Raw genomic sequence first — 27,869 nt, 5'->3', positions numbered from 1 at the left:
CATGGCTTGGCCCTCCTGTGTGTCCTCCAGACCCAGGAGGCACCACTCTGCACGGCCAGGCCGGCTCCTCTCCCCTCACCCGAATCCCTTGGCCATGCCGCCCGGTCTCACTTTAAATTCCTGAGCTCAGGCCTCACGCACAGCAGCACTGCCCCGCCGGCCACACGCACTGCCTCGGTTTTTCTGTGCTTTCCCACGCTCTGAAAGGACCATTCCACACCATCTCCTGGTTCCTCAAAACTCCTACATCCGCCGTCTCGCTCTCAGCTGGTGGCCTGGCCTCCTCGGGGAGAGGGACAGGCAAAGCCGCCCCGGTACTGGGATCTTCACTCGCACGCCCTGCTTCCCGTTCCCTTGGGCCAAGCATCCCTGCTCTCATCTAAAGCCAGCTCCTCCGTCTTCCAGAACCTTCTCTCTCCCTTGCTTCTACAATTGCTGTCTGGCTCCTCCGCACCCTCAGGCTCCCCCTGTCTACTCGAGCACTCTGGGTAAGTGCAGGAGCGTCCTATATCTCCCCTCTTCAGGATCCCTCCCTGAACCCCAAGCCTGCTCCAGCTATCACCGCATTTTTCTGCTTCTCCATGCAGCAAGTTTGGACGTCTTCTCTCTAACTGTTTGGCTGTTTTCTGTCCTCTGCTCAGCGTGTTCCATGGAGCATCTGTCCCCCATGGCCTCCATGTTGGCAAATCCAGCAGTCACTTCCCTGTCCTCATCTCTGATCTAACAAACCACTTGCTCCCCCGCGATATGCATCCTTCTCCGCGATATGTGTCCTCCTCCGCGATATGCGTCCTCCTCCTCGATATGCGTCCTCCGCCGCGATATGCGTCCTCCGCGATATGCATCCTTCTCCTCGATGTGCTTCCTTCTCCGCGATGTGCGTCCTTCTCCTCGATATGCGTCCTCCTCCGCGATGTGCGTCCTCCTCCTCGATATGCGTCCTCCTCCGCGATATGCATCCTTCTCCTGACCTTGGCAGTGCCGCGCTCTGGTTTTCCTCCTGCTGCCTGGGCCTCTGGGCCTCATCCTCCTCTGCTGGCTCCGCCTATTCTGCTCAGCACTGGATGTTGGCTCCATCCCGGCCCCTCTCTTCTCTCCCTACAGGCCTCTTCTAGGCCCATGTCCGTACGCCAATGACTCACGCATTTAAATCTCCAGCTCTGACTGTCCCCTGGTCCCCAAACTTGTACACCCAAGTGCTGGTGTGTTGTCTCAGCTTGGGTATAAAATAGGCATTTCAAATTAATGTAGCCCACATGGGGTTTGACCCACCCAGACCACTTCCTCCGTCTTCTTCATCTTCATGAGTGGCACCATCGTCCGCCCAATAGCCCAAACGCAAACCCCAAGGTCATCCCAATCTCTGGGTAGCCCTGGTCCCTCACACCCAGCCCACCAGCAGGTTCTGTGGACTCCACCTTCGAAACCTGCCCCAGAGCTGGCAACAACTTTAGACCAAGCAGCAACAGCTCGGCCTGGGCGCCCTTCTTTACCCCAGCTTCCACCATCTGTCTTCACACAGTAATCAGAATGATCTGAAAACATAAATTAGGCCCCTGCTTCAGCCCTCTACTATGGTTTCCCATAGTACTTAGAAGAAAGCCAGATCCCTCACTGTGACCTACAAGGTCCTGGATGAGCTGGTCCTCAACTGCCTTCCTGACCCGTCTCTACCCCGCCCCCCGCCCCGCCCCTTTCCCACTCTGCCGAACCTTCTCTCCCCTTCCCCCTAAGGTCAGGCTCTGGTTGCCTTCAAGCCTTTGCCCCAGCCGGTCACTCCTTCTGTCTGGAATGCTCTTTCCCAGACCTCTCTGTGGCTGCCTCCAGTTCCCCATTCAAACCTCTGTTTAAGTGTCACCTCCTCCGAGAGGCCCTCCATGACCTCCATGACCGCCCACTCTGAAGTGAGCCCCAGGCATTTGCCCTATTTTATTTTCATCACCACACTTTTCACTGCCTGACTTTTTCTTGTTAATCAATGTGCTCATTGTCTGGATCTGTCCACTGGAACCTGAGACCTCTGAGAGCAGACCCCTCCCCCGCCCCCAGGAACAGTGCCTGGCATGTGAAAAGCAGCGATAAATATTCATTGAATGAATGAATGAATGAATGAATGATAAATAAACAAATGATGAGTCTGACATTTGTTCCTGTACAGAGACAATTTGCTCTCCAGAGTTTTCAGATTTGGCCCTGTCCTAGCTCATTCCCATATCCCAGACCCTGGACCTTTACAGCAGGCAGTGCAGCTCTCCCAAGCACCTTGCAATCAGCATTGAATGGAACGAACCATCTATTCATTTAACGAACACGTATGGAACACTTACTGTGCCAGACCCTGGGCTCCGTGCTAGGGATTCAGTGGAGAGAAAACAGACCTGGTCCCTGGACTAGTGTGCGGTCAAGCAGGCCTACACAGTGAGTCTCAAACATACATTCATTCATTCATTCATGAAACACTTACGTAGGGCTTATTATCTGCCAAGCACTATTCTAAGTGCTTTACAGTATAAGCCACTTAATCCTCATATCAATCTATGAGGTAAGCATTATTATTATCCCCATATTACAGGTGAGGAAACTGAGGCACAGACGGGCAAGGTAATCTACCCAAGGTCATATAGCTTGTAAGAGACAGAGCTGGAAACCAGACCCTCTCTTTCCCTTTGTTTCACCCCTGCTTTACTGTGGGCTCACCTTTTGACTCTCCTGACTTTGGCTCTTAATTCTGGCCCCGACACCAGCCCCTCCGGCCTTGACAACAGATTTCGGCTTCCTCAGTCTGACCAGCGGAGGGCAGGCCTGGGAGTCATGGCAGCTCTTTTTGCCTTGGGTTCTGGGTGGCATCGCACCCAGCCCAGCTCTGAGCTCTCAGCCAGCATCCCCCACCGGTCAGTGCTCTCCAAGGTCCCGCAGGGGCAGGGAGGAGCCATGCCTGCCTCACCACAGGGGCTGAGAATCCCATTTATGGTGTCAGGAGTTGGGAGGTTCCAGAAACCACAGGATGAGAGATTTACAGCTGTGAGTTTCGTGGTGTAAGTCCATGCCAGGAAGCAGCAGAAGCAGCACAGAAAGCTGCCTTCGTTCAGTTGCCACTGATTTAGGAGGTGCCATAACTCAGCAGAAAGTCACTCTTTAATTCAGAGTGAGCTGGAAACAATTCCTTCTGCTGAGGATTGTTACAGCAGATGCTACTGGTGGTGGACCTCACTTTACAGAACAAACATGCTTCCAGAAACTTGATTGAGGGCTCTATTTTTTAAGCAGAATCGTTAGAATGCAATAAGAAAATCTCACCAGCCTATCTTTGAATGATTTGTAATTTTCATTTATTGAATTTTCTTAAAGCATGGCCTTTCATAATTGGGAATAAATGGGATTCAATTGAGAAATCAATGCATTTCTAAACTAACAATTTGGAAAATTAATTATTCTGCCAACAGGCTGGGTCCAGCTTCTGGGTCTGGTTGGTAGTTTTTGTATTAAAATACTGTTCTGTCCCCACTGTCCTAGTACATGGAGCAGTTGTTCTCATGAACGTTTTCCTTCTTCAATGGATGTTCTCTGGAATTACCTATGTCTACTGTTATCCCCACTTTATAGATGAGGGAACCAAGGCACTGACAGGTCAGATAACTTGAATAGCATCTGGACAGACATGGTGAGGAAGAAGCTGAACGTTACAACAGCTGAGTGTTTGGAGAGCAAGTCCAGCCTTCAGAAAGGGACCTGGGCAGTGGGTGGGGTTGGGGGGTGGGGCTAAAGAAGGGGTCCTGCCCCACAGAGGGAGCAAGGTTCTGGGTAGGGTAGCACTTCTAGAGGGAATGAGCAATGGGCCGAAAGGAGGAGACACCTGTCCTTCCAGCTAACAGACTCCACCGTAAGTTACAATGATTAAAAAAAACAGGGGGCGGCAATTCCCTGGAGGCCCAGTGGTTAGGACTCCGAGCTTCCACTGCTGGGGGCCTGGGTTCGATCCCTGGTCAGGGAACTAGGATCCCACAAACCATGCGGCACAGCAAAACAAAAAAATAGTGTGGCATTGTCACAGGAACAGAGAGAGATCCATGGCACAGAATGAGAATTAGGAATAGACTCATGTAATGTGAGGCTTGGAATGTGGTATAAACGTGTTATCAAAAATCATTGGGGAAAGAACGGTCCCTTCTATACGGGTTCAGAGCAATTAATGACTCATTAAAAAAAAAATTAAGTTAGATCCTTACTTCACACCATTCACCAAGATAAATTCCAGATGAATTAACATAAATATCTATAAGTATATTAGAAAAAATATAGGATAATGTGTTTATGGTGTTGGTTTTCCTAAAGTAGACACAGGAAGCAAAAACCAAAAAGCAAACGACTGCTAAATTTGACTGTATTAAATATCAAAATGGGGCTTCCCTGGTGGCACAGTGGTTGAGAATCTGCCTGCCAATGCAGGGGACACGGGTTTGAGCCCTGGTCTGGGAAGATCCCACATGTCGCGGAGCAACTAGGCCCGTGCACCACAACTACTGAGCCTGCGCGTCTGGAGCCTGTGCTCTGCAACAAGAGAGGCCGCGATAGTGAGAGGCCCACGCACCGCGATGAAGAGTGGCCCCCGCTTGCCACAACTGGAGAAAGCCCTCGCACAGAAACGAAGACCAACACAGCCATAAATAAATAAATAAATAAAAATTAAAAAAAAAAATCAAAATGTATGACAAAAGCAGTTTTGTTCATAATTGCTAAAACTTGGACGCAACCAAGATGTCCTTCAATAAGTGATGCATCCATATGGTGGAATATTATGTAGCAATAAAAGGAAAAGAACAAACAAGCCATGAAAAGATAGGGGAGAACCTTAAATCCATATTGCTGAGTGAGAGAAGCCAATCTGAAAAGGCTACATACTGTGTGATTCCAACTACATGACATTCTGAAAGCACCCCAACTATGGAGACAGTAAAAAATCAGTGGTTACCAGGGGTTCAGAAGGAGTGGGGAGGGAGGGATGAAGAGGTGGAGCACAGGGGGTTTTTAGGGCCATAACTATTGGACACAGTAATGGTGGATACATGTCACTATGCATTTGTCAAAATCCATAGACTGTACAACACAGAGAGTGAACCCTAATGTAAACTATGGATTTCATTAATAATAATATATCACTGTTGGCTCATCAACTGTAACAAATATACACTCTGTTGAAAGATATTAATCATGGGAGAAACTGTGAAGGCAGAGAGAGGGGGCATTTGGGAGCTCTGGAACTCTCTGTATTTTCTGCTTAATTTTCTGTAAACCTAAAACTGTTCTAAAAAATAAAATCTATTAGTTAAAAAAAAAGTGCTTTTTCCCTTGTGCTGTACAGGGGGAAGGACAAGCAGTAAGCTATTTGGAGTCTATACAATAGACAGGTTTAGTATCCAGAATACATAAAGAATTTCTATCAATTGATAAGGAGAAAGATTTTTAATAAAAGGAAATTGACAAAGGAAACAGTCAAGCACAGTCATAGAAGAAGAAATTAAAATGGTTAATAAATAACATGAAAAATGCCCAAGCTCACTAGTAATGAGGGAAATTATAAAACTTAAAACAATGTTGAGGTGTCACTTTTTACCATGCAATGGGCAAAATTGTTAATGTTTTATAATATCAAGTATCAGTGAGGATTTGGGTGAGGACTGTCACAAAGCTGGCGGAAGTACGACACGGTACCTCTGCTCAGGAGAGCAGTTCACTGACACTGATTAAAATTTAAAATGCACACACTTTACGACCTGGCAATTCCTCTTGTTGTTCACGCTGGAGACGTACTTGCTTGTCCGCACAAAGAGACTTGTAGAAACGTGTTCATTGCAGCATTGCTTAGAGAGCAAAAAGCTGGAAATAACTTAAATACCATCAACTGATTGGATAAATAAAACATGGTGTAGCATTATCAGGGAATCTTATGCATCAGTTCCAAAGAATAAGGTACGTCTGTTATGTACCTCTTCACCAGTTCACCAGGAATTGTGTCAAGTAAAGATAAATAAGATACCCACGTGGCTCAGCCCTTGTCTCCTTCTAACAAACTGAGCCAAGGCAGAGGGGACCTGAGAGGCTTCTAGCATACCTGCCGGGGTATGACTGAGGATGGGGTCTAAGCCTGGCAGAGACAGCTGGGGAAGGCTGAGCCTTTAGGGGATCTTCAGGGGCCTCAGCACCTGTCACAGTCACCCTCTCCCTGGATTTCCTGACTCAGGTGCTCCCCGCCAGCCCTGGAGAGCAGCTCTCATCTGAGACCAGAGGTCCATGAGGGGCTGGCCCCGGCCCAGAGATACAGGCAACCAGCGCTGAGTCCTCTGTCTCCGTGGGGCCTGGGGTCAGGTGACTGGAAGGTGACAGGTGTGCTGGATCCTGCTGGCTCAGCTCCCGAGGCCCAACTGTGCACATCTCTTCTCTACTCCGCTTTCAGTGACATTACACAGGTAGCTTGAAATTGGCCATGGTGGGATTATTCACACCATGGAAATTGGCAAACGCTACAAGTCATAGCTTTTTCTCTCTCTCTCTCTCTTTGGGGAACCTGGTGTTAAACATTTACCTTCACACCATGACAACACAGGATGTCCCCCTTTGCCCTCACACCTGCCCGCAAGGCTGGGTTTCAGGACTCGGTACCTCACTGCCTCTTTACTTCTGTCTTTTCTTATCTCTACCCCTTCTCTCCTTATCTCCATCTCTTCTCTCGTCTCCACAGGGGAAAGGGTGACTGGGGCAACAAGGGGAGGACAGACGCATTCTAAGCAGCGTGGGAAGAGCCCTGGCTTTAAGGACATTTGGATCTGGGCCCCTGTCACAACTAAGCCATCTACTCCCTTTGTGACCTGGGACAGACTTGACCACTCTGAGCTTCTGTTTTCTCACCTGTAAAATGGGAATAATCATATTCAGGACTACTATATACAGCCTTGGAGGTGTGGTTCTGCTTCAACTCCAGGGAGTGATGTGCGCATAGACTGTGATGTGAATGGAGCCGTATGGAGATGCGCAGCGGGCAGCCTGAACAGCGGTACATGGCCCACATCATCATACTTACTTCAGAGGGTTGTCATGAAGATTAAAAGATAATACTGTAATGGAGGTGAACGATTCTGACAGAGGGCCTGGCACACAGTAGGTGCACATGCATTGTTGGTTTCCTTCCTTCCTCTTGTCTCCTATCTCTTCCCTCCTCATCAATACTGTATCACTCCATCTGAAAATTAGGTCCACGCCCGTTAACCCACAAAGGCTCCAGATGCCATAGTCCACACGAGCAGTGTCCCCAGGTTCATAATAATCCTGGTAACTGTAACGACTGCATGCCCGCTAGGCAGCAGACGTGGAGGCTGCCTCGCTTCGTTTCCGCCACTTTTCACCTTGTCATAATCCTCATCTTAGGGTTGAAAGACTTGAAGCTCAGAAGAGCGAGGTGCCTCGCCCAGGGCCGCGCAGTGGAAACGTGGTGGGAAAGGATTCCCGCTCAGATCCCTTGGAATCAGAGTTCTCCCAGCCAGTGGGCTTCAAGATTTTTGACATGACCATGGAAAAACATTTCATATTACAATCGCTATACACACGCACGTGCGTGCACGCGTGGACGCGCACATGTATACAACTGAAAAGTTTCACAAAACAATATTTACTTCTGCTACATTTGATGGTATCAGATATCTATTCCATTCCACTCTTGTTTATTTTTTTAAATTTTTTAAAATTAATTAATTAATTAATTTATTTTTGGCTGTGTTGGGTCTTCGCTGCTGTGCGCGGGCTTTCTCTAGTTGCGGGCTTCTCATTGCGGTGGCTTCTCTTGTTGCAGAACACAGGCTCTAGGCACGTGACGCACGGCATGTGGGATCTTCCTGGACCAGGGCTCAAACCGGTGTCCCCTGCATTGGCAGGCAGTTTCTTTTTTTTTTTTTAAAGATTTATTGATTGATTGATTGATTGATTGATTGCTATGTTGGGTCTTCGTTTCTGTTCTAGGGCTCTCTCTAGTTGCGGCAAGCGGGGGCCACTCTTCATCGCGGTGCACGGGCCTCTCACTATCGTGGCCTCTCTTGTTGCGGAGCACAGGCTCCAGATGCGCAGGCTCAGTAGTTGTGGCTCACGGGCCTAGTCGCTCCGCGGCACGTGGGATCTTCCCAGACCAGGGCGCGAACCCGTGTCCCCTGTATTAGCAGGCAGATTCTCAACCACTGCGCCACCAGGGAAGTCCATGTTTGTTTGTTTTAAATGCTGGTTGCAATCCATGCAATCCATGAAGTTGATTTCACAATCCACTGGTCTAGTGAGTCAAGACCTGCAGTTTGATAAACATTCTCTAAGCAACTTCTCCCAAATGACCTTCTAACACAGGTATCAGCAAACTCTGGCCCACAGGCTAAATCCAGCCCAACGCCTGCTTTTGTAAATAAAGTCTGATTGGTACACGGCCACGCTCATCCCTTTATGTACTGTCTACGGCTTCTTTGTGCTGCCACAGTAGAGTTGAAACCCACAAAGCCTAAAATATTTACTTATCTGGTCCCTAACAGAAAAACTTTGCCCATCCAGAAGCAGATCTGACTCTGTGTCTCCCTTGTTTACATTTCTCCAGGGTCTCCCTTTGCCCTTGGGCTCAACTCAAGCTCCTTGGCAGGCTTAGAAAACCACCGCCCTCTGGTCTTCTGTGTTTCAGTCCTGCTGACTGTCCTTCCCTGGGGGTCCATGCTCTCCCCAGCGCTAACAGGCCCCTGCTGGGTAGACAAAGCCCCACCTTGCTTCCTGACACCTTGTCCTGCTCCCCCCTCACAGGCCTCCTGGGAATGGTAGCCCACATGATGTACACGCAGGTGTTCCAGGTCACCGTGAGCCTCGGCCCTGAAGACTGGAGGCCCCATTCCTGGGACTACGGGTGGTCCTTCTGGTAAGTGGCTTTTGACTTTCAGACACCAGAGCCCCGAGGCATGCTGGAACTTCAGTAGCTCAACCCAGTTGGGAAACAGAGGAAGGTGGGGCGTCGGGGGGAAGCCCAGAGTCCAAAGATGCTTTGAGATCCTAGAGCTGAGGTTGACGAACTATGGCCTCTGGGCCAAATCCAGCCCATCACCTGTTTTTATGTACCCCTCAAGCTAAGGATAGTTTTTACATTTTTAAATGCTTGAACAGATAAATCAAAAGAAGAAAAATATTTGGGGACATGCGAAAATTATGGGAAATTCAGATTTCAGTGTCCGTAAAGTTTTCTCGGGACATAGCCAGGCTTATCGTTTACATATTGTCTACAGCTGCTTTCACGCTACAATGGCAGAGCTGAGTGGTTGTGACAGAGGCTGAATGGCCCACTAAGCCTAAAATATTTACTGTCTGGCCCTTTAGAGATAAAGTTGGCCAGCCTCTGCCTTAGAGGCTGCTCTGGAAGGTGGGATGGAAGCTGTCGAGAGCCTAGTGAAGGGCTCTGGCTACAGGGAGCAGGGGCCAGCACCTCAGAGCATGGTGTGCAAAAGAAAGGCAGAATCCGTCAAGGTTCTTTGGCTTGTGAGTGATAAGAGTCCCAAGCTTAAGTAAACAAGAGGTGTGTATTAGTTCATGGAACTGAAAAACCCAGTTGGCTCAGCTGGGGGTGGGGGCATGGATTGTAACAGAAAAACCCACCCACCTCAGTCCAATCAATAAGGAAATACCTTGGTTCCTGTAAATGGAAAGTGCAGCTTGGCATGGACTTCAGGGAACGTTTGATCCAGAGTTTCTCATGTCATCAGGGCTGAGTTTTTTTCCTCTGTGGTCACCTGAGCATTGCCCACTCCCCATGTTAACTCTGTCTCTGGGTGGGCTTCCCTCCTAGTGGTGAGAAAGCTTCTTTGAAGCTGGTGCTTCTTCCTTCACATACAGGGGGAGAAAGAGCTCTTTCCCTAACATTCACTAAAGTCCCAAGCCTCCCTCTGATGAGCCCAACTTAAGTCATTTTCTCTCTTCTGAAACGTCACCATGGCTGGGGGAGAGTCATGAGCACATTGGCTCAGCTGGACCTTTCCTCTGGAACGAGGAATGAGTCCAAAACTCTCAAATGGTAAGTGGGTGGAATGGATGCTGGGCGAGCTACCACAATGTCTGCTTCAGGCACAGCTGGATCCAGGTGGTCAGGTGATTGATCAGGAACTCAGTCATTCTCTCCCCACTTCTGACTCCATTCTCTTTGTGGTGGCTTTATTCATAAGCAGCTTTTCCCCAGGTGGTAGCAAATTTGGTCACCAAGCCCAGTTCTAGGCTTACATGTTACAAATGTAGCAATACCAGCAGAGAGATGGGGCCTCTTTCCAATATCGCCAGGCAAAATCTTGGTTATGACTTTCACTGGGTTAGCTTAAGTCATGTGACCATACTGCAACCAATGATTTAGACCCTGAGGAGACTCAGCTGCTCTAATTGTCTGGCCTAAGTCATGTGGTGCAGAGGGTGGGGTTGCCCCATCCAAACTCTTGGACAGGAAGATGGAGGAGAGGTCCTCTAATGGAAAACTGGGGGTGGGGCAAGGGCGGAGTGAGGTGTTCTCAAAAGGAGGAATGTGCAGTGGAAAGACAGTGACCACAGGTGTCTGTTACGCAGGGCATCCAGGTCCGGTTCTGGTGCCTAGGCGCATTTATCCACTCAGTCATTGAACACGTATTAACCGAGTGAGCACTTATTTGGGGGCAGCTGGTGCTGGGGCTCCTAGGTGCTGGGGGTACAGCAGTGGCTGAGACAGTGTGGTAACAGGGGATTAAGACAATGGACAAGCAGTACTTTGAGCCATGCTACGATGTGGGTGGTTGGCTGGTGGGGGGGTGGGGAGTCACAGACAGCCACGGAAGCACAGAGAAGGGGTCACTGACCCAGCTTCCCCTGGGGAGGGTCCTTGGGGGAGAATTTGGTCAGGCAAGCTGGTGGAGGAGGGAATAAGATAGCGTGTTGGGCAGGGGAATGGCAGGTGCAAAGACTTGCCAGTGAGAGGGCTTCTTGGGGGGAAGGTGGTCAGAATGGAGCAAGAAAGGCTTTGATTGTGACCAGTGGGGACTCCTGCTGTTTTTCTGCCCCTTCCCACTCTCTGCTTGGCTCCGCCCCCTTAAAGCTAAAGGCATGTGCCCTAAAGGGACCTGGACCCATCAACACAGACCCTGATCCCTTTAAGTAGAACAGTCGTGGGGAAACCTCACAACAGTGCTATGAGGTAGGTGGTTCATGGAGGGGAAACTGAGGCACAGAGAACTTAGGTAACCTGTCCAGGGTCATCCAGCTTGTGAGCAGCGGAGCTGGGATTTGAACCCAAGCAGTCTGGCTCTGGAGCCCATGCTCTCAACCTCTATATTCTGCCTCTCGGAGGGGATGGGCTAATAGTAAGACAGTTCATGTGTGTTTAGCACATGGCACATGTAAATGCTCAGGGAACACTAGTTCTTCTAATATTATCGTTACTGACATGAAATTTAACACGCACAATAACCCCCTGTTGCATATGTAGACACTGAGGCTCAGAAAGTTTGGGTCACTTGCCCAGGATTCCGAACCCCCTCCCCCCACATGCCTGTCTTTCCAGCAGCCCCTGGCTCTCCACCTGGCCTGGAGCCCAGGCTGCTGGTCTCCCACGGAAACCTTTCTTCCCCTGAAAGCCAGGCCTCCTGCCTGCTCCTCAGCTCCCCCCGGACCAGCCTCTCAAGGGGCACCCAATTCCCATTTGACTTATTTAAGGCCGGTGCCCAGTGTGCGGCCCCTATTAGGTCTGATCCATTTCTCCTTGTCACTGAGGCCCGCAAGATGGATCAGCCCCATTTGTCATCCCTCGCGTCTGGGGGCCTTGCCAGGGCTGTGCAGCGTCATCTCTCTTGTTTAATATGTGTGCGGCCATTTGTCAAAATTCTGCCCCCAGCCCCCAACCAGGGAGGAGGCCAGCTCCACGGCAAGACAGCACCAGCCTCTGTCTCCTGGCCCAGCAGGAGAGGAAGAATGGGCTGCAGGGGCTTGTCGGCTGGGGCTTCTGAGGAGCTCAACGGATGTTGGGGACCAGCTTTCGAGAGCCACACCTGCACGGGAAGGCGAAGTTTCCACGATTAGGGGTCCACCAGCCTGGGTTCAAACCTCACGCTGCCGGGCACTTCCGGCCACTGTGAGCAGCATAAAGGGGTGGTTGAGGGGCGGCCTCTGGAATCAGACAGCTTGGGAGCAGATCCTGACCCTGACCTTCACCAACTGTGGGCCTGGCCAAGTCACTTACCCTCCCTGCGCCTCAGTATCCTCAGCTGTAAAATGGGGACAGCCTGAGTTTCCACGTCATGGGGCTCTTGTGAGTGATGTTCTAGTTCTCTGTTGATTTATCAAACGTCATCAGAAAATTTAGTGGCTCAAAATAAAAAATGTCTTATTATCTCTTATGGTTCAGCGGGTTGACCCAACTCAGCTGGGTGGTCCTGGTTCGGGCTCTTCCACGATGTTTCAGTCAGATGCTGTCTGGGGCCAGTCCTCTGGGGCCCCGCTGGGCTAGGCATCCAGGGTGGCCGCTCACAATGTTGGCAGTCAGTGCTGGCTGGCACTGGGAACTCGGCTGTCAGCGAGACTGGCTTCTCAGCCACGGTGGTTGGGTCCCTGGAGAGTGTCCCAAGAGATCCAAGTGGAAGCTGCAAGTTTATTTCATGACCCTGCCTCAGAAGCCACGCAGTGTCACGTCTGCTGCATTCTGATGGTCAAGAGCAAGTAATGGGGCCAGAGTCAAGGAGAAAGTGCTGCACAAAGCATGAACCCCAGGAGGTGTGTCTCAGGGGTGGGGGGCATCTTTGGAGACTGTGTGAAATAACGCACATGAGGCACTTAGCACAGAGAATGTGCTCGATGCGTTTTGCTATTAAAGGCAAGCGACCCATCCTCTCCGAGTCTCAGCTTCTTCATCTCTGGAGTAGGGATCACAGTAATGCAGGTCTAATGGGGTTATTGTGAGGGCCATGTGACACCAGCTCTTAAAGTGTGTATACACAGTAACTGCTCCGTTAAGTGGCAGTGATTATAAATGGTGATAATGACATTGGGCCTTTGGTAATGCCACTGTCACTTTTTGAGAGACATGTGACCCAAATGTCCAAGAGGATGACATCCGGTGGGCATGCAGGCAGCCCCTTGCGCTCCGTTCTCCCCAGTCTCCCCCGACTTGCTGCTTACGCTTGTTTTCAGGACTTTAGTGTTTCCTTGAGATCCAGCCCTGGCTGCACCCTCCCCTCACGCCCAGACTCCCCTCCGTGGGCCCCCACTAAGCTGCGGAACCCCATCCCTGCCCTGCACCCCGGTCCCTCCAGCTCTCCTGCCTGCTCCTTTTTTTCAGCTCTTTGTCTTAACTCTCTCCAGGTCCTCCTATGACAGTGCCAAGGCAAGACCCTGGGGGGTGGGGGGCACGGGGACACAGCAGATGCTTGGTGTGGGGAAGGGGTGGATGAGACCAAGGTTGGTCAGCGCCTCCTTTGTACCAGGCACAGCAGGAGGCACTTTACAAGCCCTGAGCTTTCCGGTCCTGCCATTGACTCCCACTCGGAGGGGTTGCCATGCATATTTGAGGGATGAGGACACAGGCTCAGAAAGGGCAAAGGCCCAAGTCACACAGTTAGCTTCAGAGGCTCCAAATTACATGAAGTCCAGGGCTGGACCCAGCCTGTAGATATTTTGTTTGACCTGCCACAGTGGTTTTATTTTTTTTTAATTTGCATTTATTTCTATCATTCAAATTCGTAAAAAACTTTACATAAAAATCCAGGTTTCTGGCTTCTCTTGACTGTTGGAAGATATGTCTGTGTCTAGCCTGCATTGCTGCATGGCAGCAGGCAGCTTCAGCTGAGTAGAGGCTGCCCCCTTTAGATGAGGCACCTGCTCTCTACTTTACCCCAGTCCCCACTGCTCGCTATTGCCTTCCCTTTCCTTACAATTTCCTCACTTAGTCATTTGTCTGACCCTGCAGGAATTGGAGTTTGTGACCCCAGTTGGAATGTCAACATGTCAGTTTTCCTGGTGATGGTGGGAGAATGGAAAGCTAGTCACTTTCTACTTCCGTTTTGCATTTGATCAAAATGGAGAGGGGTGGATAAAGAGGCCCTCCTACCCTAGCACACGTGGTGAAACCCCAATCCTGAGCATTCACGTGACAGAATGAGGGTAGTAGAACATCATGGAGTTGTAGTTTACAAAAGCTGGACACCCAGAGAGGTTAAGTAGTTTGTCCCAGGTCACGCAGCAAGAGAGTAGCAAGTTAGGCCAGGTCCCAGGAGGGTGGTGCCTCTCTGTTTGCATCTGTGTGTCATGTGGTGGCCTCACCACTGTCCTCCTTTCTTCCCCTCCCCTCCTCTTCAGTCTACATGACCCTGTGGAAACAGCAGGCTAGCCCTTTCCCTCTCTGGGGATCCCAGGCTGCCCTGCCCTCTCTGCAGGGTCGAGCTGGCATTTCAGCAAGTTGATCCCTTGCAGTGGGAGGAGGGGGATTCTGGAAGAGCCTTGGCTGCAAAGAACCACTGGACAGGGTGTTTGCTGGTGTTACCGAGAGGCTGTGTGGTCAGCAGGAATCTCTTGCTCTTACTCATCCCCCCCTCCCCAGGCAGGTGGCACTGGCCTCCTTTTCTCTAAGACCAGGGCAGGGAGAGAGCACTGTGGTGCCCAAGGGTGCCCTGCTGCCATGGATGGACCAGCTGGGCCCCCAGAACCTGCTGTCATCATCTCCTGGCCCCTTCAGTTCACAGGCACTGAGGATGGCCTACATTAGGAGCATCTGCGCCATGTCCTGCCCCACACAGTGACTCTATGCCCATCTGGCCTGCAGGTGGACGGGGGCTGTCTCCCTCAGTGACCAGGTACAATCTTTCCATCGAGCAGGGCCTGGGGTGGATTTCAAGGTGGCATCCATGCATCTCTGAATCTGGTCCCCTAGCATCCCCCGACCCACCCCTATAGCTCCCAGAAGACAGAGAGTTAGCTGACAGCCACCCCCTGCCCCTCCCCCATCCGTGTCACAGTGTCCACTCTGTCCTCGTCTCCAAAAACCAGGCCAACCACCCACGTACCTCACTGTACCAGTCCAGCCATGTAAGCTGCAAACACCAGCGGGCGTTCCAGACTCGAAGTTTTCAATCTGTGCCCTGCATGGGGGCCTGAGAGCTGGGGGTTTTGGGGAGCAGGGAAGTTGAAGACTCACAGATGCACCCCTGAACCCCTCACCCACATCAAAACCAGAACAGTTTTTTTTCTATCTGTTTTTATTTTATCTGTATTTATTCATTCTACAAATATTTATTGAGCACCTACTATGTGCCAGGCACTGTTTCAGGTGCTAAGGATATAGCAGTGAACGAAATAAAGCTCCTGTTTTCATAAAGCTGACATTCTGGAGTGTGGGGGAAGACAATCCGAAAACAAATAATAAGGACTTGCACTTCTGGGAAGATGGAGCAGACACACTTCTCCCTACCCTCCTGCTAAGTACAACTGAAATCCCGGACATTATACATAAAACAAACATAATAAGCCTCTGAGAGGTGGAGGGAAGACAGTAGGCTGGCTAAGGACCCAAGGGATAACACACTGATGAGTACTTTTTGTCTCCTACATCCCAGATGTGGAGCTGAAGAAATCAGCAACTCAGAAATGCCAAAAGGCACCGACCCCCATGCCCCCCTACAAAAACGCCTCTAAAAGTCTGCTTTCTAGTCAAAGAACCAGAAAAGGGCCAGCCTACCAAGACAGAAAACTTTCAGCAATAACTGCTCTACCCAGTCACCCATCACAGGAAAAAAACAAAAACGAAACAAAAAAATCCCAAAACAACAACAACAACAAAACCGCCCTGTGGCTCTACCCCACTCACGCCAAGTTTAGATCTCATGTCATCAGGCTATAATGAGGCACTCAACTGCACGCCCACGTCCTGCCGAGCTGGTACCAGAGTAGGGAGCTGTGACTTGCGCCCTGCTTGACGGTAATATGCCCCACCCACCCCTGAGTGTCAGTGGAGGTCACCTGGAGAGCCTGGACTCCCACCCCCAGTAGGCACTAACAAGTAAGAACCCTCCCTATCCCTGCTGGAGTGGTGTCAGAGGAGAAATAGTGGAGAGTCAGGATTTTCACCACTGCCCAGTGGTGATGAAGTCATCCCCCTCCCTGTGGTGTCAGTGGAGGCAAACTGGGGAGGAGTAACGAGGCACTTCTGCCCCTCCCAACCAGAGTTGTATCTGCAAAGGCCTAAGGGGGTCAGAACTCCCACCCCTGCCCAACAGTAACCAGGAACCTTTCCATCTTGAGTGTCAGTGGTGGCCCAGTGGGAAACCTGGACTTCTACTCCTACCTGGCATTAACAAGGCAGTGTTCCCCCTTCCTGTGTCAGAACAGTGTCAGAGGAAGTCAGCTAAAGCAGAAGGTTTAAACAAGATCCAGAGTCTCGTAAAAAAATACCCCAAATGTCAAGTTTGCAACTAAAAATCACTCACCATATCAAGACCTGGGAAGATCTCAACTTGAAAGTAAAAAGACGAGATCCCAATACTGAGATAACAGAGATGTTAGAATTATCTGAGAAAGATTCTAAAGCAATCATGAAAATGCTTCAACAAGCAATTACAAACACCCTTGAAACAAATGAAAAAAATAGAAAGTCTCAGGAAAGAAATAAGTCTCAGGAAAGAACTAGAAAATATGAAAAAGAAACAAGCGGACATTTTAGAACTGAAAAATACAATAACTGAAATAAAAACTTCAGTGAGTGGGCTCAACAGCAGAATGGAGAGGACAGAGGAAAGAATCAGTGAACTTGAAGACAGAAGTCACCTGATCTGAACAACAGAGAGAAAATAGACTTTAAAAAAATGAACAGAGCCTCAAGGACCTCTGGGACTATAACAAAAATCTAACATTGGAGTGCCAGAAGGGGAGAGGAAAGAGGGTGCCGAAAAAATACTCAGAAAATAATGGCTGAAAAGTTTCCCAGTTTTGTAAAAGATATAAACCTACAGAGTCAAGCTGAGTGGATACCCAAACAGGATAAACCCAAAGAAATCCACACTATGATACATCTGTGTTTTAAAAAAACCTAAAGTCAAAGAAAAACAAATTGAAAGCAGCAAGAGAGAAACAATACCTTAACTGTAGGGAAAACCAATTTAAACAGGGAATTTTGCATCAGAAACCATGGGGCTAGAAGGAAGTGACATGACATTTCAACTCCTGAAAGAAAAGAATTCAGAATTCCATTCCTAGCAAAAATATCCTTTAGGAAAGGAAAGGGGGGATCAAGACATTCTCAGATGACGGAAAACTAAGAAAATTTGTTGTCAGCAGACCTATCCTAAAAGAATGGCCAAAGGAGTTCTCTAAACAGGAAAAAAAAAAAAAAAATTAAAGAAGGCATCTTGGAATGTTAGGAATGAAGAAAGAACATTTTTACTTTTCCCCTTGAGTTTTCTGAATCATGCATGATGATTGAAGCAAAAATTATAACATGGTCTGATGTGGTTCTAAATTACTCAGAGGAAATATTTAAGGCGATTATATTATTAATGGCAGAAGATTAAGGGACATAAAGTGAAAACCACATAATCATATCAATCAATGCAGAAAAAAGTTTGATAAAATTCAACATCCATTCGTGATTTTTTAAAAAAACTTGCAGAAAGCTAGGAATAGAGAGAAACTTCCTCAACTTGATAAAGAGCATCTACAAATACCTACAGCTAACATTATACTTAATGGTGAAAGATTGAATGCTTTCTCCCTAAGACTGGGAACACCACTCTTACTCAACATAGTGCTGGAAGTTCTTGCCAGTGCAGTAAGGCACAAAAAGTAAATAAAAGGCATAGAGACTGGAAAGGAAGAAATAAACTACACCTATTTGCAGATGACATGATTGTCTCTGTAGAAAAATCTAAGAAATCTACCCCCTCCAAAATGCCTAGACCTAATAAATGAGTTCAGTATGGTTTCAGGATACAAGATAAAAATACAAAAAATCAATTATATTTCTATAAGCTAGAAAAAACAGTTGGGCAACAAAACTAAAAAACACAATACCATGTACACTTCAAAAAGTGAAATAGTCATAAATCTAACAAAACAGCTACTTGACTTGCTTGTTGAAAACCAGAAAATGCTAATGAAAGAAATAAAAGAAGATCTAAATAAATGGAGAGATACACCATGTTCATGGTAAAGATGTTGATTCTCCTCAAGTTGGTATAGAGGTTTAATGCAATTCTCATTAAAATCTCAGCAACATTTCTTGTAGGTTTAGACAAGATTATTCTAAAACTTATTAGGAAAGGTAAAGGAACTAGAGTAGCTAAAACAATTTGGAGAAAGAAGAATAAAGCGGGACAGATCAGGCTACCCAGTTTCAAGACTTACTATATAGCTACAGTAATCCAGACTGTGTAGTACTGGTGGAAGGATAGGCCTACAGATCAATGGAACAGAACAAAGAACCCAGAAATAGACCCACACCAATGTGCCCAACTGATTTTTGACAAAGGTGTAAATCCATTCAGTGGAACAGGGAATAACTTTTTCAACAAATGAACAAACAAACAAAACCCAATCTTGACCTAAATTACTACTTTATATAAAAAGTAACTCTAAATGGATCACTGTCCTCAATATAAAATGTAAAACTATAAAATTTTTAGAAAAAAATTAGAAGAAAATCTTTGGGATTTAGACCTGGCAAAGAGTTCTTAGACTTGGCATAAAAAGCGTCAAAGGAAAAATTGATAAAATGGATTTCATCAAAATTAAACACTTTTGGGACTTCCCTGGTGGCGCAGTGGTTAAGAATCCCCCTGCCAATGCAGGGACATGGGTTCGAGCCCTGGTCTGGGAAGATCCCACATGCGGCGGAGCAACTAAGCCCGTGTGCCACAACGACTGAGCCTGCGCTCTAGAGCCCACAAGCCACGGCTACTGAGCCCGTGTGCTGCAACTGCTGAAGCCGGCACGCCATGGAGCCCGTGCTCCGAAACAAGAGAAGCCACCGCGATGAGAAGTCCAAGCACTGCAACGAAGAGTAGCCCCCGCTCACCGCAACTAGAGAAAGCCCGCGCGCAGCAACGAAGACCCAACACAGCCAAAAATTAAATTAATTAATTAATTTAAAAAAATTAAACACTTCTGCTGTGCGAGAAACCTTGTTAAGAGGTTGAAAAGATAAGCTACAGACTGATAGAAACTATTGGAAACCACATATTTGACAAAGAACTAATATCTAAGATATATAAAAACTCTCAAAACTCAATAGTAAATAACAACAATAGCAAAACAATCCAATTAGAAAGTGGGCAGGACTTCCCTGGTGGCGCAGTGGTTGGGAGTCCGCCTGCAAATGCAGAGGACGCGGGTTTGAGCCCTGGTCCGGGAGGATCCCACATGCCGCGGAGCGGCTAGGCCTGCACGCCACAACTGAGCCTGCGCTCTAGAGCCCGCGAGCCACAACTACTGTGCCCGCGTGCCACAACTACTAAATCCCACGCACCTAGAGCCCGTGCTCCGCAACAAGAGAATCCACCACAGTAAGAAGCCCACGCACTGCAATGAAGAGTAGCCCCTGCTTGCTGCAACTGGAGAAAGCCTGTGCACAGCAACTAAGACCCAACGCAACCAAAAATAAATAAATAAATTTATAAAAAAAAAGAAAGTGGGCAAAAAACGTGAACAGCAATTTTACCGAAGAGGATACACAGATGGCAAATAAGCAAGTGAAAAGATGTTCAACACCATTAGCCATTAGGGAAATGCAAATGAAAGCCACAATGAGATATTTCTACATGTCTCTCAGAATAGCTAAAATTAATAAATAGTGACAATGCCAAAAGCTGGTGAGGGTGTGGAGCAACTCATACATTGCCCTAGGAATGCGATTCAGCAATATAAAGGAACAAATGCTTGATACACACAACTTGGATGAATCTCCAGAGAACTATGCTAAGCAAAAAAACGCCAACCCCAAACATACATACTGGGTGATCCCATTAATACAACATTCTTGAAATGACAGGATTATATGGATGAAGAACTGATGAGTGGTTGCCAGAGGTTGGGAGCCATGTGGGTATGCCTATAAAAATGGCAACAGGAGGGGTCACTGTGGTGATGGATGGAAATGTTTTGTATCTTGACTGTATCAGTGTCAATATCCCGGTTGTTACTATATTTGCAAGATGTTACCATTGGGGGAAACTGGGTAAAGAGTACACAGGGATCTCTCTGAATCACTTCCTACAACTGCATGTGAATCTGTAATGATCTCAAAATAAAATGTTTAATTTAAAAACAAAGAATAAAAAAATAATAGATAAAAAGACACAAGAGAAGTACAGGGTGTTATGAGGACTGCGGTGAAATTAAACAGGCGTATGTGGTAGAATGTGAGGCTCCATCTTGGTTGGGTCATCGGGGTTGAGAGTTAGACCTGTTCGGAGTAAAGATCCCTGGTTGTAAAGACTAGAAAATCACTTCAAAAGGAACTTATGCAAAAGAAGGGAATTTATAGAAAGTAATTGTATAAAAACTTTTGTTGCCAGTGAAAGAAACCCAATTCAAACTGGCTTGAGGGGGGGAAAATATCCAAAACAGGAATTTGGGCTCCTATAATTGGAAGTCCAGGAGTAATGGCTTCAACTCAGGGATCTAGCTCCTTTTTGTGGCTCTGCTTCCTTTTGAGTCAGGTTCATTCTCAGGGTTGGGGGGGGCGGTCAAATGGGCTCCAGAAGCTCCTGGCTCAAATCCCACCAGCTTGGCACCCCAGAAAAAAGATGAGCCCTGTTTCCCAACAGCTTCAGCAAAAGTCCTGGGAATGAGTCTCGATAGCCTAATTAGGGTGTCACATGTCCATCCCTGCACCAATTACTGTGGCCAGATGGAAGTCTCTCACTGGCCAGGCCTAGGTCATGTGTACACCCCTAAAGTTTGGGGGTGAGGCCAACCCCCCATGAACCACACGGCCCAAGAGGAGGGGAGTAGTGGTCCCTTTACAGAATGGGTGCTGGTCAGGCCAAACCAACAGACGTGTACTCGTGGAATCCCAGAAAAAGCCTGCTTCTTCATTCTCTGTCCTCATGTTCTGAATTTCCATCACTCTAGTTCAAACAGACATCCCAGATTGAGCTAGACTCTTCAGTTTCATTGTTCGGAAGAGAGAACAATGTATCTGACTGGACCAGCTTTGGCCAGATGTTCGGTCCTCCTCCAATCATCTGTGAACAGTAGGGTGGGGTCACCTACTGGGCCCTTTGATTGACAAGGCAGTTCTTAGAGGGGCCAGACTGACACCCTGCAGCTGTCTATTATAGATACTCAGAGTTTCTAGAGGATCTAAATTAGTTTCTTATGAAAAAACAGGGGACTCTCCTAAAGGGTTTTTTTTTTTTTTTTTAAATTATTTATTTATTTATTTATTTTTGTTTGTGTTGGGTCTTCGTTTCTGTGCGAGGGCTTTCTCTGGTTGCGGCAAGCGGGGGCCACGCTTCATCGCGGTGTGCGGGCCTCTCACTGTCGTGGCCTCTCTTGTTGCGGAGCACAGGCTCCAGATGCGCAGGCTCAGTAGTTGTGGCTCACGGGCCTAGTTGCTCCGCGGCATGTGGGATCTTCCCAGACCAGGGCTCGAACCCGTGTCCCCTGCATTGGCAGGCAGATTCTCAACCACTGCACCACCAGGGAAGCCCTCCTAAAGGGTTTTGTGATAAGGGATAGATGATGAATGGGGATCCCTGGGAGAAAGGCGGAATCCTCAGATTTCCCCTTGCTTTCCTTCCGGGTGCTCTGAGGCTGACACAGAGAAGAGCAGTGGGTATGGGAGGCGGGCTGCACTGACCTTGAGGAATGCAGGGGCGGTGACGTTGAGAGACCCAGTGGGTGGCTGGTGGAAGGGGAGGCTGGAGGCCCTGAGACAGTGCAGCGTTGGCAGCAACAAAACTGAGCCCCTGATGTGGAGGAAACCAGTTATCAAGACAGAGACTGGGGGACTTCTCTGGTGGCGCAGTGGTTGAGAATCCGCCTGCCAATGCAGGGGACACGGGTTCGAGCCCTGGCCCGGGAGGATACCACATGCCGCGGAGCAGCTAGGCCCGCATGCCACAACTACTGAAGCCTGCATACCTAGAGCCCGTGCTCCACAACAAGAGAGGTCACCACAGTGAGAAGCCCACACACCGCAGCGAAGAGTGGCCCCCGCTCGCCGCAACTAGAGAAAGCCCGTGCACAGTAACGAAGACCCAATGCAACCATAAATAAATAAATAAATAAAAATTAAAAATTAAAAAAAAAAAAGAGACTGGGCAACAGGTACCTGGGAACCAGACCGGGTGCAACTGGAGCAAAGCGGGTACCCCACTTCTGGTTCTACATGTTACTGCACGGTCTTGATCAGAGGAAGCAGGCAGGAGGCCATTTCTAGAGTGGGCGCTGGAGCAGAGAAGACCAGCATCCTGGCCAGCTGACTCTCCTAGCTCCACGCCCCCCTTCCCTTCTCTCCAGATGCAGACAGGACAGATTCTCCAGCTCTGGTTGACATCCACATCAGGTGAGCGCAGCCAGGAGTCCCCAGCTGTGCACAGAGGAAGTGTGAGCAGAGAGCCTTAATCTAACAGAGAAAGAGCCTGGAAACCAAGTCAGCTAGATTGGGAGATTGGGACTGACATATATACACCAATATGTATAAAATAGATAACTAATGAGAACCTGCTGTGTAGCCCAGGGAACTCTACTCAGTGCTCTGTGGGGACCTAAACGGGAAGGAAAGCCAAAAAAGAGGGGGTATATGTATACATACAGCTGATTCACTTCGCTGTACATCAGAAACTAACACAACATTGTAAAGCAACTATACCCCAATTTAAAAAAAAAAAAAAAGAAGTGGGTAGTAAGGATGTTGATAATAGTGATGGCAGTAACGAGGGCAAACCTTTCTTGAGTGCCTACTATTTCCAGGCACTGTTCTAAGATATTTTTAATGGGTCGTTTCCTTTAATCTTTGCAACAGGCCTGTGACATGGTACTCTATGAGGCAGAGAGGCGAAACACCTTTGCCAAGGTCACTCGTGAACAAGGGTAATTTAGCTCTCATGGAAAATCAGCTACTAGGGTATCTGACCCCCCCTCTACTTTTCCATCATCAACTCAACTAACCTCCTCACACCCCCTCACTTGGCACCCCAAACCTCCTACAGTTTGTGGAGGGCTTCCTACTGCCTCCTGTCTCCACGCCTTTACACATGCTCTTCCCTCTTCCTGGAATGCTGTTCCCCCTAGTAAACTCTCACTCATCCTCCAAGACCGACTGCAAGCGTTGTTGTATTCTGGTCACTTTCCCTGATGCCAACCTGTGGATGGAATGACTCGCTCTCTTCTTGCCTCCCAGTAATGAACTCTGTGGTGTCTGCATCACAATGTACAGATAATGCTGTCTCCCAGGCCAGACCACGGGTGGGGCAGGGATCAATTCTTACTCTTCTCTGCGGCGGCACATGCTCAGGTCTGGATATCTGGTGGGTGTGGTTTTCTGTCCCCTGCCCACCCTCACCGTGGCACCTCTCTCCTCGTCTCTTGGCAGCCTGGCGTGGGGCTCCTTTACCTGCTGCATGGCAGCCTCTGTCACCACGCTCAACTCCTACACCAAGACGGTCATTGAGTTCCGGCACAAGCGCAAGGTCTTTGAGCAGGGCTACCGGGAGGAGCCGACCTTCATAGACCCTGAGGCCATCAAGTACTTCCGGGAGAGGTCAGTGCACATGGGGTCACCTCTGGCCACCACTGGGAATCAGAAGCCCGAGGCCCGGCCTCAGTGGCCACAGGGTGCCAGTCAAAACTAGAGTGATCTGACGGAAGTGTTCTGGGGGGTTGTGGGTTGGAAGGGGCAGGCTGGGTGAGGCAGAGTTTGGACCCCACTATGTTGGAATTTCTGGGACATTTTAATGTTTTATGGGTCATGAGGTTGCCTTAGGCTTATGTGAATAGAGCCTGAGAAACCAAGAAGGGAATCAAGTTTGAGTGTTTGCCCTTTGGCCCCATGCTTCTTAGAACCAAGATAGGGTCACAGAGAGGCAGAACCAAGGTTTCCTTCTTGGGCTCTGTCACAGCACTGAGTGAAAAAAAGACTCAGCGGTGGGATCGGTGACGGTTGCTAGAGGAGGAGGGCTTCTCAAGGTCAGGGACCACATCTGATCACCTGAGTCCTTAGAGTCCAGCTGGGAATAGAGAAGGTGACAATAAATAGTGGGTGGATGTATGTATGTATGGATGGTTGGGTGCGTGGATGGATGGATGGACGGTTGAGTGGATGGACAGATGTATGTATGGTTGGGTGGGCGGGTATATGGACGAATTGATGGATGGATGGATGGATGGATGGATGGATGGATGGATGGATGATGGATGAATGGATGCTGGATGGATGGATGGATGGATGGATGGATGGATGGATGGATGATGGATGAGTGGAAGGACGAGCAGATGGTTATCATATTTCCTGGGACCATCTCCTAAATAATCTACCTGTACCCAAATCTTTATCACAGCTTACTTTTGGGGAGCTGATTGGACATGCCATAATGCCTTTTGGTGGCAGGGAACTGAAAGGTTCTCAGGACTGATGACAGAGTCTGAGGAGGAAAAGGGGGAAGGAGACTGTGGAGCTGGGTAGCGTTGAGGAGTTGGACTCTCCGTGGGGCACATGGAAGGGTTTAAGCCAAGAAGTTGCACGGTGGGGAAGGGTGGGGGCCACACCGGAACCTCCCTCTGACTGCTGCAGACCCCATCATCTCTCCCTTGCCCCATGAGCCTCCTTTCTATCTCTTGAACACTACAAGCTCATCCCCACCTCAGGGCCTTTGCACCTGCTGTGCCCCCTGCCTGGAATCCTCACCTGGCTGGCTCACTCAGGTCTTGGCTCAGATGTCACCTATTCAGTGAAGCCTTCCTTAATCACTTCATCTAAATTTGTACACCCCCATACACCCTGTCCTAGACACTCTTTATCATTGCTATTTTTTCATAGCACCTACACAACCTGACATTATTTTATTTGTTTATCTGTTTGATAGTTTGTAGACCGTGAGCTCCATGATGGAAGGGCTCTTCTGACTTCTTCCCCAGTGTATTCTGAGCACCGAGGACTGGGTCAGGCACCTAATAGGTGCTCATTTAACATTTTTTTAGTTAGTTTGGGGGGTGTGTGTGTGTGTGCGCATGTGTGTGTGTGATTGGCTGAATAACTTCTCTTTGGAGACCTCAGCCCTGACTGCCTCATCCACTTTCAGCTCAAGCCCCACCATCCCAGCAATGTTCAGCATCCCAGCGCCCCTTCATCAAAGTCCCAGGTCAGTTGTCCAGTCCTGGGCCTGTCACGTGTGGTCAGGGAGGTCAGGCCAGCCTGGCACACAGGCCCGCCTTGCCCATGGCTGTGGACAGAGCACGTCCACTAGGAAGGTGGTGATGACTGGCAGAGCACGGGACCCATAGTAGGTGCTCAGGAAATGTTTACAGCAGCTACATGAGCAGCCTGGTGTCTAAAGCTGCTCCATTAACACCGCATCCGCTGTTACCTGGGCTGTGGGAAAGCCCGGGGCATCCATGGGCACCCTCGTTTTGCTGAGGCAGAAGACAGGACCTCTTTGTACCTCATCAGCAAGAAGCTGCTGTTCGCTGGTCCTGAACAGCTCAGGCCCCAACGACGTGGGAGAAGATAAATGCTTCCCAGCATATGTGCAGAATATCACTTTACACGTTCATAACTTGAACATTATGCAGAGGTTCATCAAATTTTATTTCCCTTCCTCTCCAAGGAGAACGTTTCAGCTTAGCTGGGCTGTTCATTTTTTTTTTCTTTTTTTTTTTTTTTGTGCCTTCTCTGCAAAGAGCTCAGAGCACACAGACAGATGTCTACAAAGGTCTGTGGGGACCCAGCAGCAGGGCTGAACTCCTGCAGTGGCTGGAGTCCCCGAAACCATAGCCAGGGACGTGAGGGAAGAGATCCTTGAGCCCCCCTGCCCACGTTTCTTACTCCTTGGGGATCAGGGCGTGCTGTGGAGAGAATAGGGGTTTGAGGGCCCCACTGACCTGAATTTTCCAGTTCTGTCGCCTCACTGCTATGTGACTTGGGGCAAGTCACTGAGCCCCTCTGGGTCGATTTCTGCTGACCTACAGTAGGAGAACCCAGAGCTCTCGTCATCTTGGGAAGGCTCAAATTGGACCCAGGTCATGTGGTAAGCACAGTGCGTGGCACATGGAGGGCATTTCATGTGTCCCTTCTGCGACCGATGCAAAGTACAAAGCTTGGGACTGACTAGCTTGGGATGGAGGTGAAGACACAGTTGTGGATATTGGGAATCTAATAAGCACGTTAATAACCACAGCAAACAGGTGGGTGAGGTGCGAGGTGGGCTGTGAATACGGAAGAGGGGTGTGGGATAAGACCTGCCCTTGGAGAGGGTGCAGGTTTTCCCAGGTGCGCCCCCCCGCCCCCGCCCTTGCCATTCCTATCAGCGGGAGAGGCACCCCTGACTGAGGACAAGACGGTGCCCTGTGGAGGCTGATGGAGCCGGAGGGCCCGAACTGCCACCCACCCCACTGCACCCCATCCCTGTCTTGCTGGATTTTTCTCTGCAGGAGCCAGTTGTGAGTCTGAAGAGTGATTGGGCAGATTCTGAACCGTTTTCAGAGGTTTTGAAATGTAGTGGTGTGTGGAAGAAAGGCATGGGTGTGTGTGTGTGTGTGTGTGTGTGTGTGTGTGTGTGTGTATGCATGTGCAGGGGCCAGTGTGCCCCCGTATGTTGGGCTTGTGGGGGTGGGCGAGTCTGCTAACTCTGAACCGCCTTGCCTGTCCCAGCTCTGAGAAACGTCTGGCATTAAACCCCCCCAGCCTCACCCTGCCTGTCGTCCCCAAGGAGGGCGTCTTAATCGGGCCTCCCAGGGGAGGGTCGGAAGCTGCAGGACGAAAGGTAAATATCTGCACATCGGGGCTTTCTTGAATGCTTGATGTTCAGATCTCGTTTAACAATGCGGGGAAGGAAATGAAACCCTGTTGGATTGGACTCCAGGGGGAATTCAACTGAGCCAGCATCTCGCTCCCGGGGAAGCCGCCGTGGGTGGGTGGGAGCAAAGGGCCAGGGCCTCCAGGGAGAAGCGCAGCTGCCCTCCCCAGGGTCAGATCCCCCCATCACATGCCCTTGCTCCAAGGCATGAGGCGCCTGTCCCAGTCTCTGAACTTGTGCGTGCACTTTATCTGCCTCCGCGCCAGAGCAGTGAGCTTTCTTGGCTTCCGCTCTGTCCCTGACACCTAGAACCACAGATGCTCAACAAGTTATTAACTATCCGTAGTAATTATATTGTTCATTATAGTGGTGCAGTCCCCCCTGTTGCAAGCACTGTTCGCGGGCCTTACCTGTACACTCTCACTTAACCCTGTGGAAGCCACGAGGAAATAGACCAGGGCTGGAATGAGCTCTGCAGTTTATTAGCTGTGAGTCCTCAGGTGAGTCACTCACCTCAGAGCCCTCCAGCCTCTTCCATCGCCTGCCGGCCCCCCAGCTCTGGTCTAGGGAGTGCAGCAAATGACCCTGGGTGCCGCGATGGGGTCTCCTGGAGGTCACTCCAGGTGGAGGGCTGGGCACCCCGGGGAAGGCAGAGGCTAGAGAAGCCTTCACAGACGAGACCCTCAAGCCAGGTTTTTAAAGGTACGCACAGCGCTCGTGGCCAGACGGGCAGTGGGTGGGAGAAGGCGTTCCCAGGCACAGGCAACAGGGCGAGCAAAGGCCAGGACGGGCAACACACAAGGGTAGTTAGGAAAATCTAAGCAGTTTGGTGTGGTCTGAGAGTAGGGTGTGGGTGGGAGT

General features: G+C 49.2%; 1 protein-coding gene across 2 annotated transcripts in view; it reads left to right on the top strand.

Moving 5' to 3' along the window:
• GSG1L (GSG1 like) overlaps nt 1–27,869 on the top strand; it is a 212,168-nt gene that overhangs the window by 161,834 nt on the left and 22,465 nt on the right. Inside the window, exons 4-5 of one of the 2 annotated variants that reach the window (XM_036824314.1) lie at nt 8,818–8,929; nt 23,591–23,758. In XM_036824314.1, the coding sequence (XP_036680209.1) occupies nt 8,818–8,929; nt 23,591–23,758 (280 nt within the window). The remainder of the gene's footprint in view (nt 1–8,817; nt 8,930–23,590; nt 23,759–27,869) is intronic. The other variant, XM_036824315.1, reaches the window with a different exon arrangement.

Source organism: Balaenoptera musculus, chromosome 15 (genome assembly GCF_009873245.2).
Source record: "Balaenoptera musculus isolate JJ_BM4_2016_0621 chromosome 15, mBalMus1.pri.v3, whole genome shotgun sequence".
Taxonomy (NCBI): domain Eukaryota; kingdom Metazoa; phylum Chordata; class Mammalia; order Artiodactyla; family Balaenopteridae; genus Balaenoptera; species Balaenoptera musculus.
This window is presented reverse-complemented; position numbering and strand designations above follow the sequence as displayed.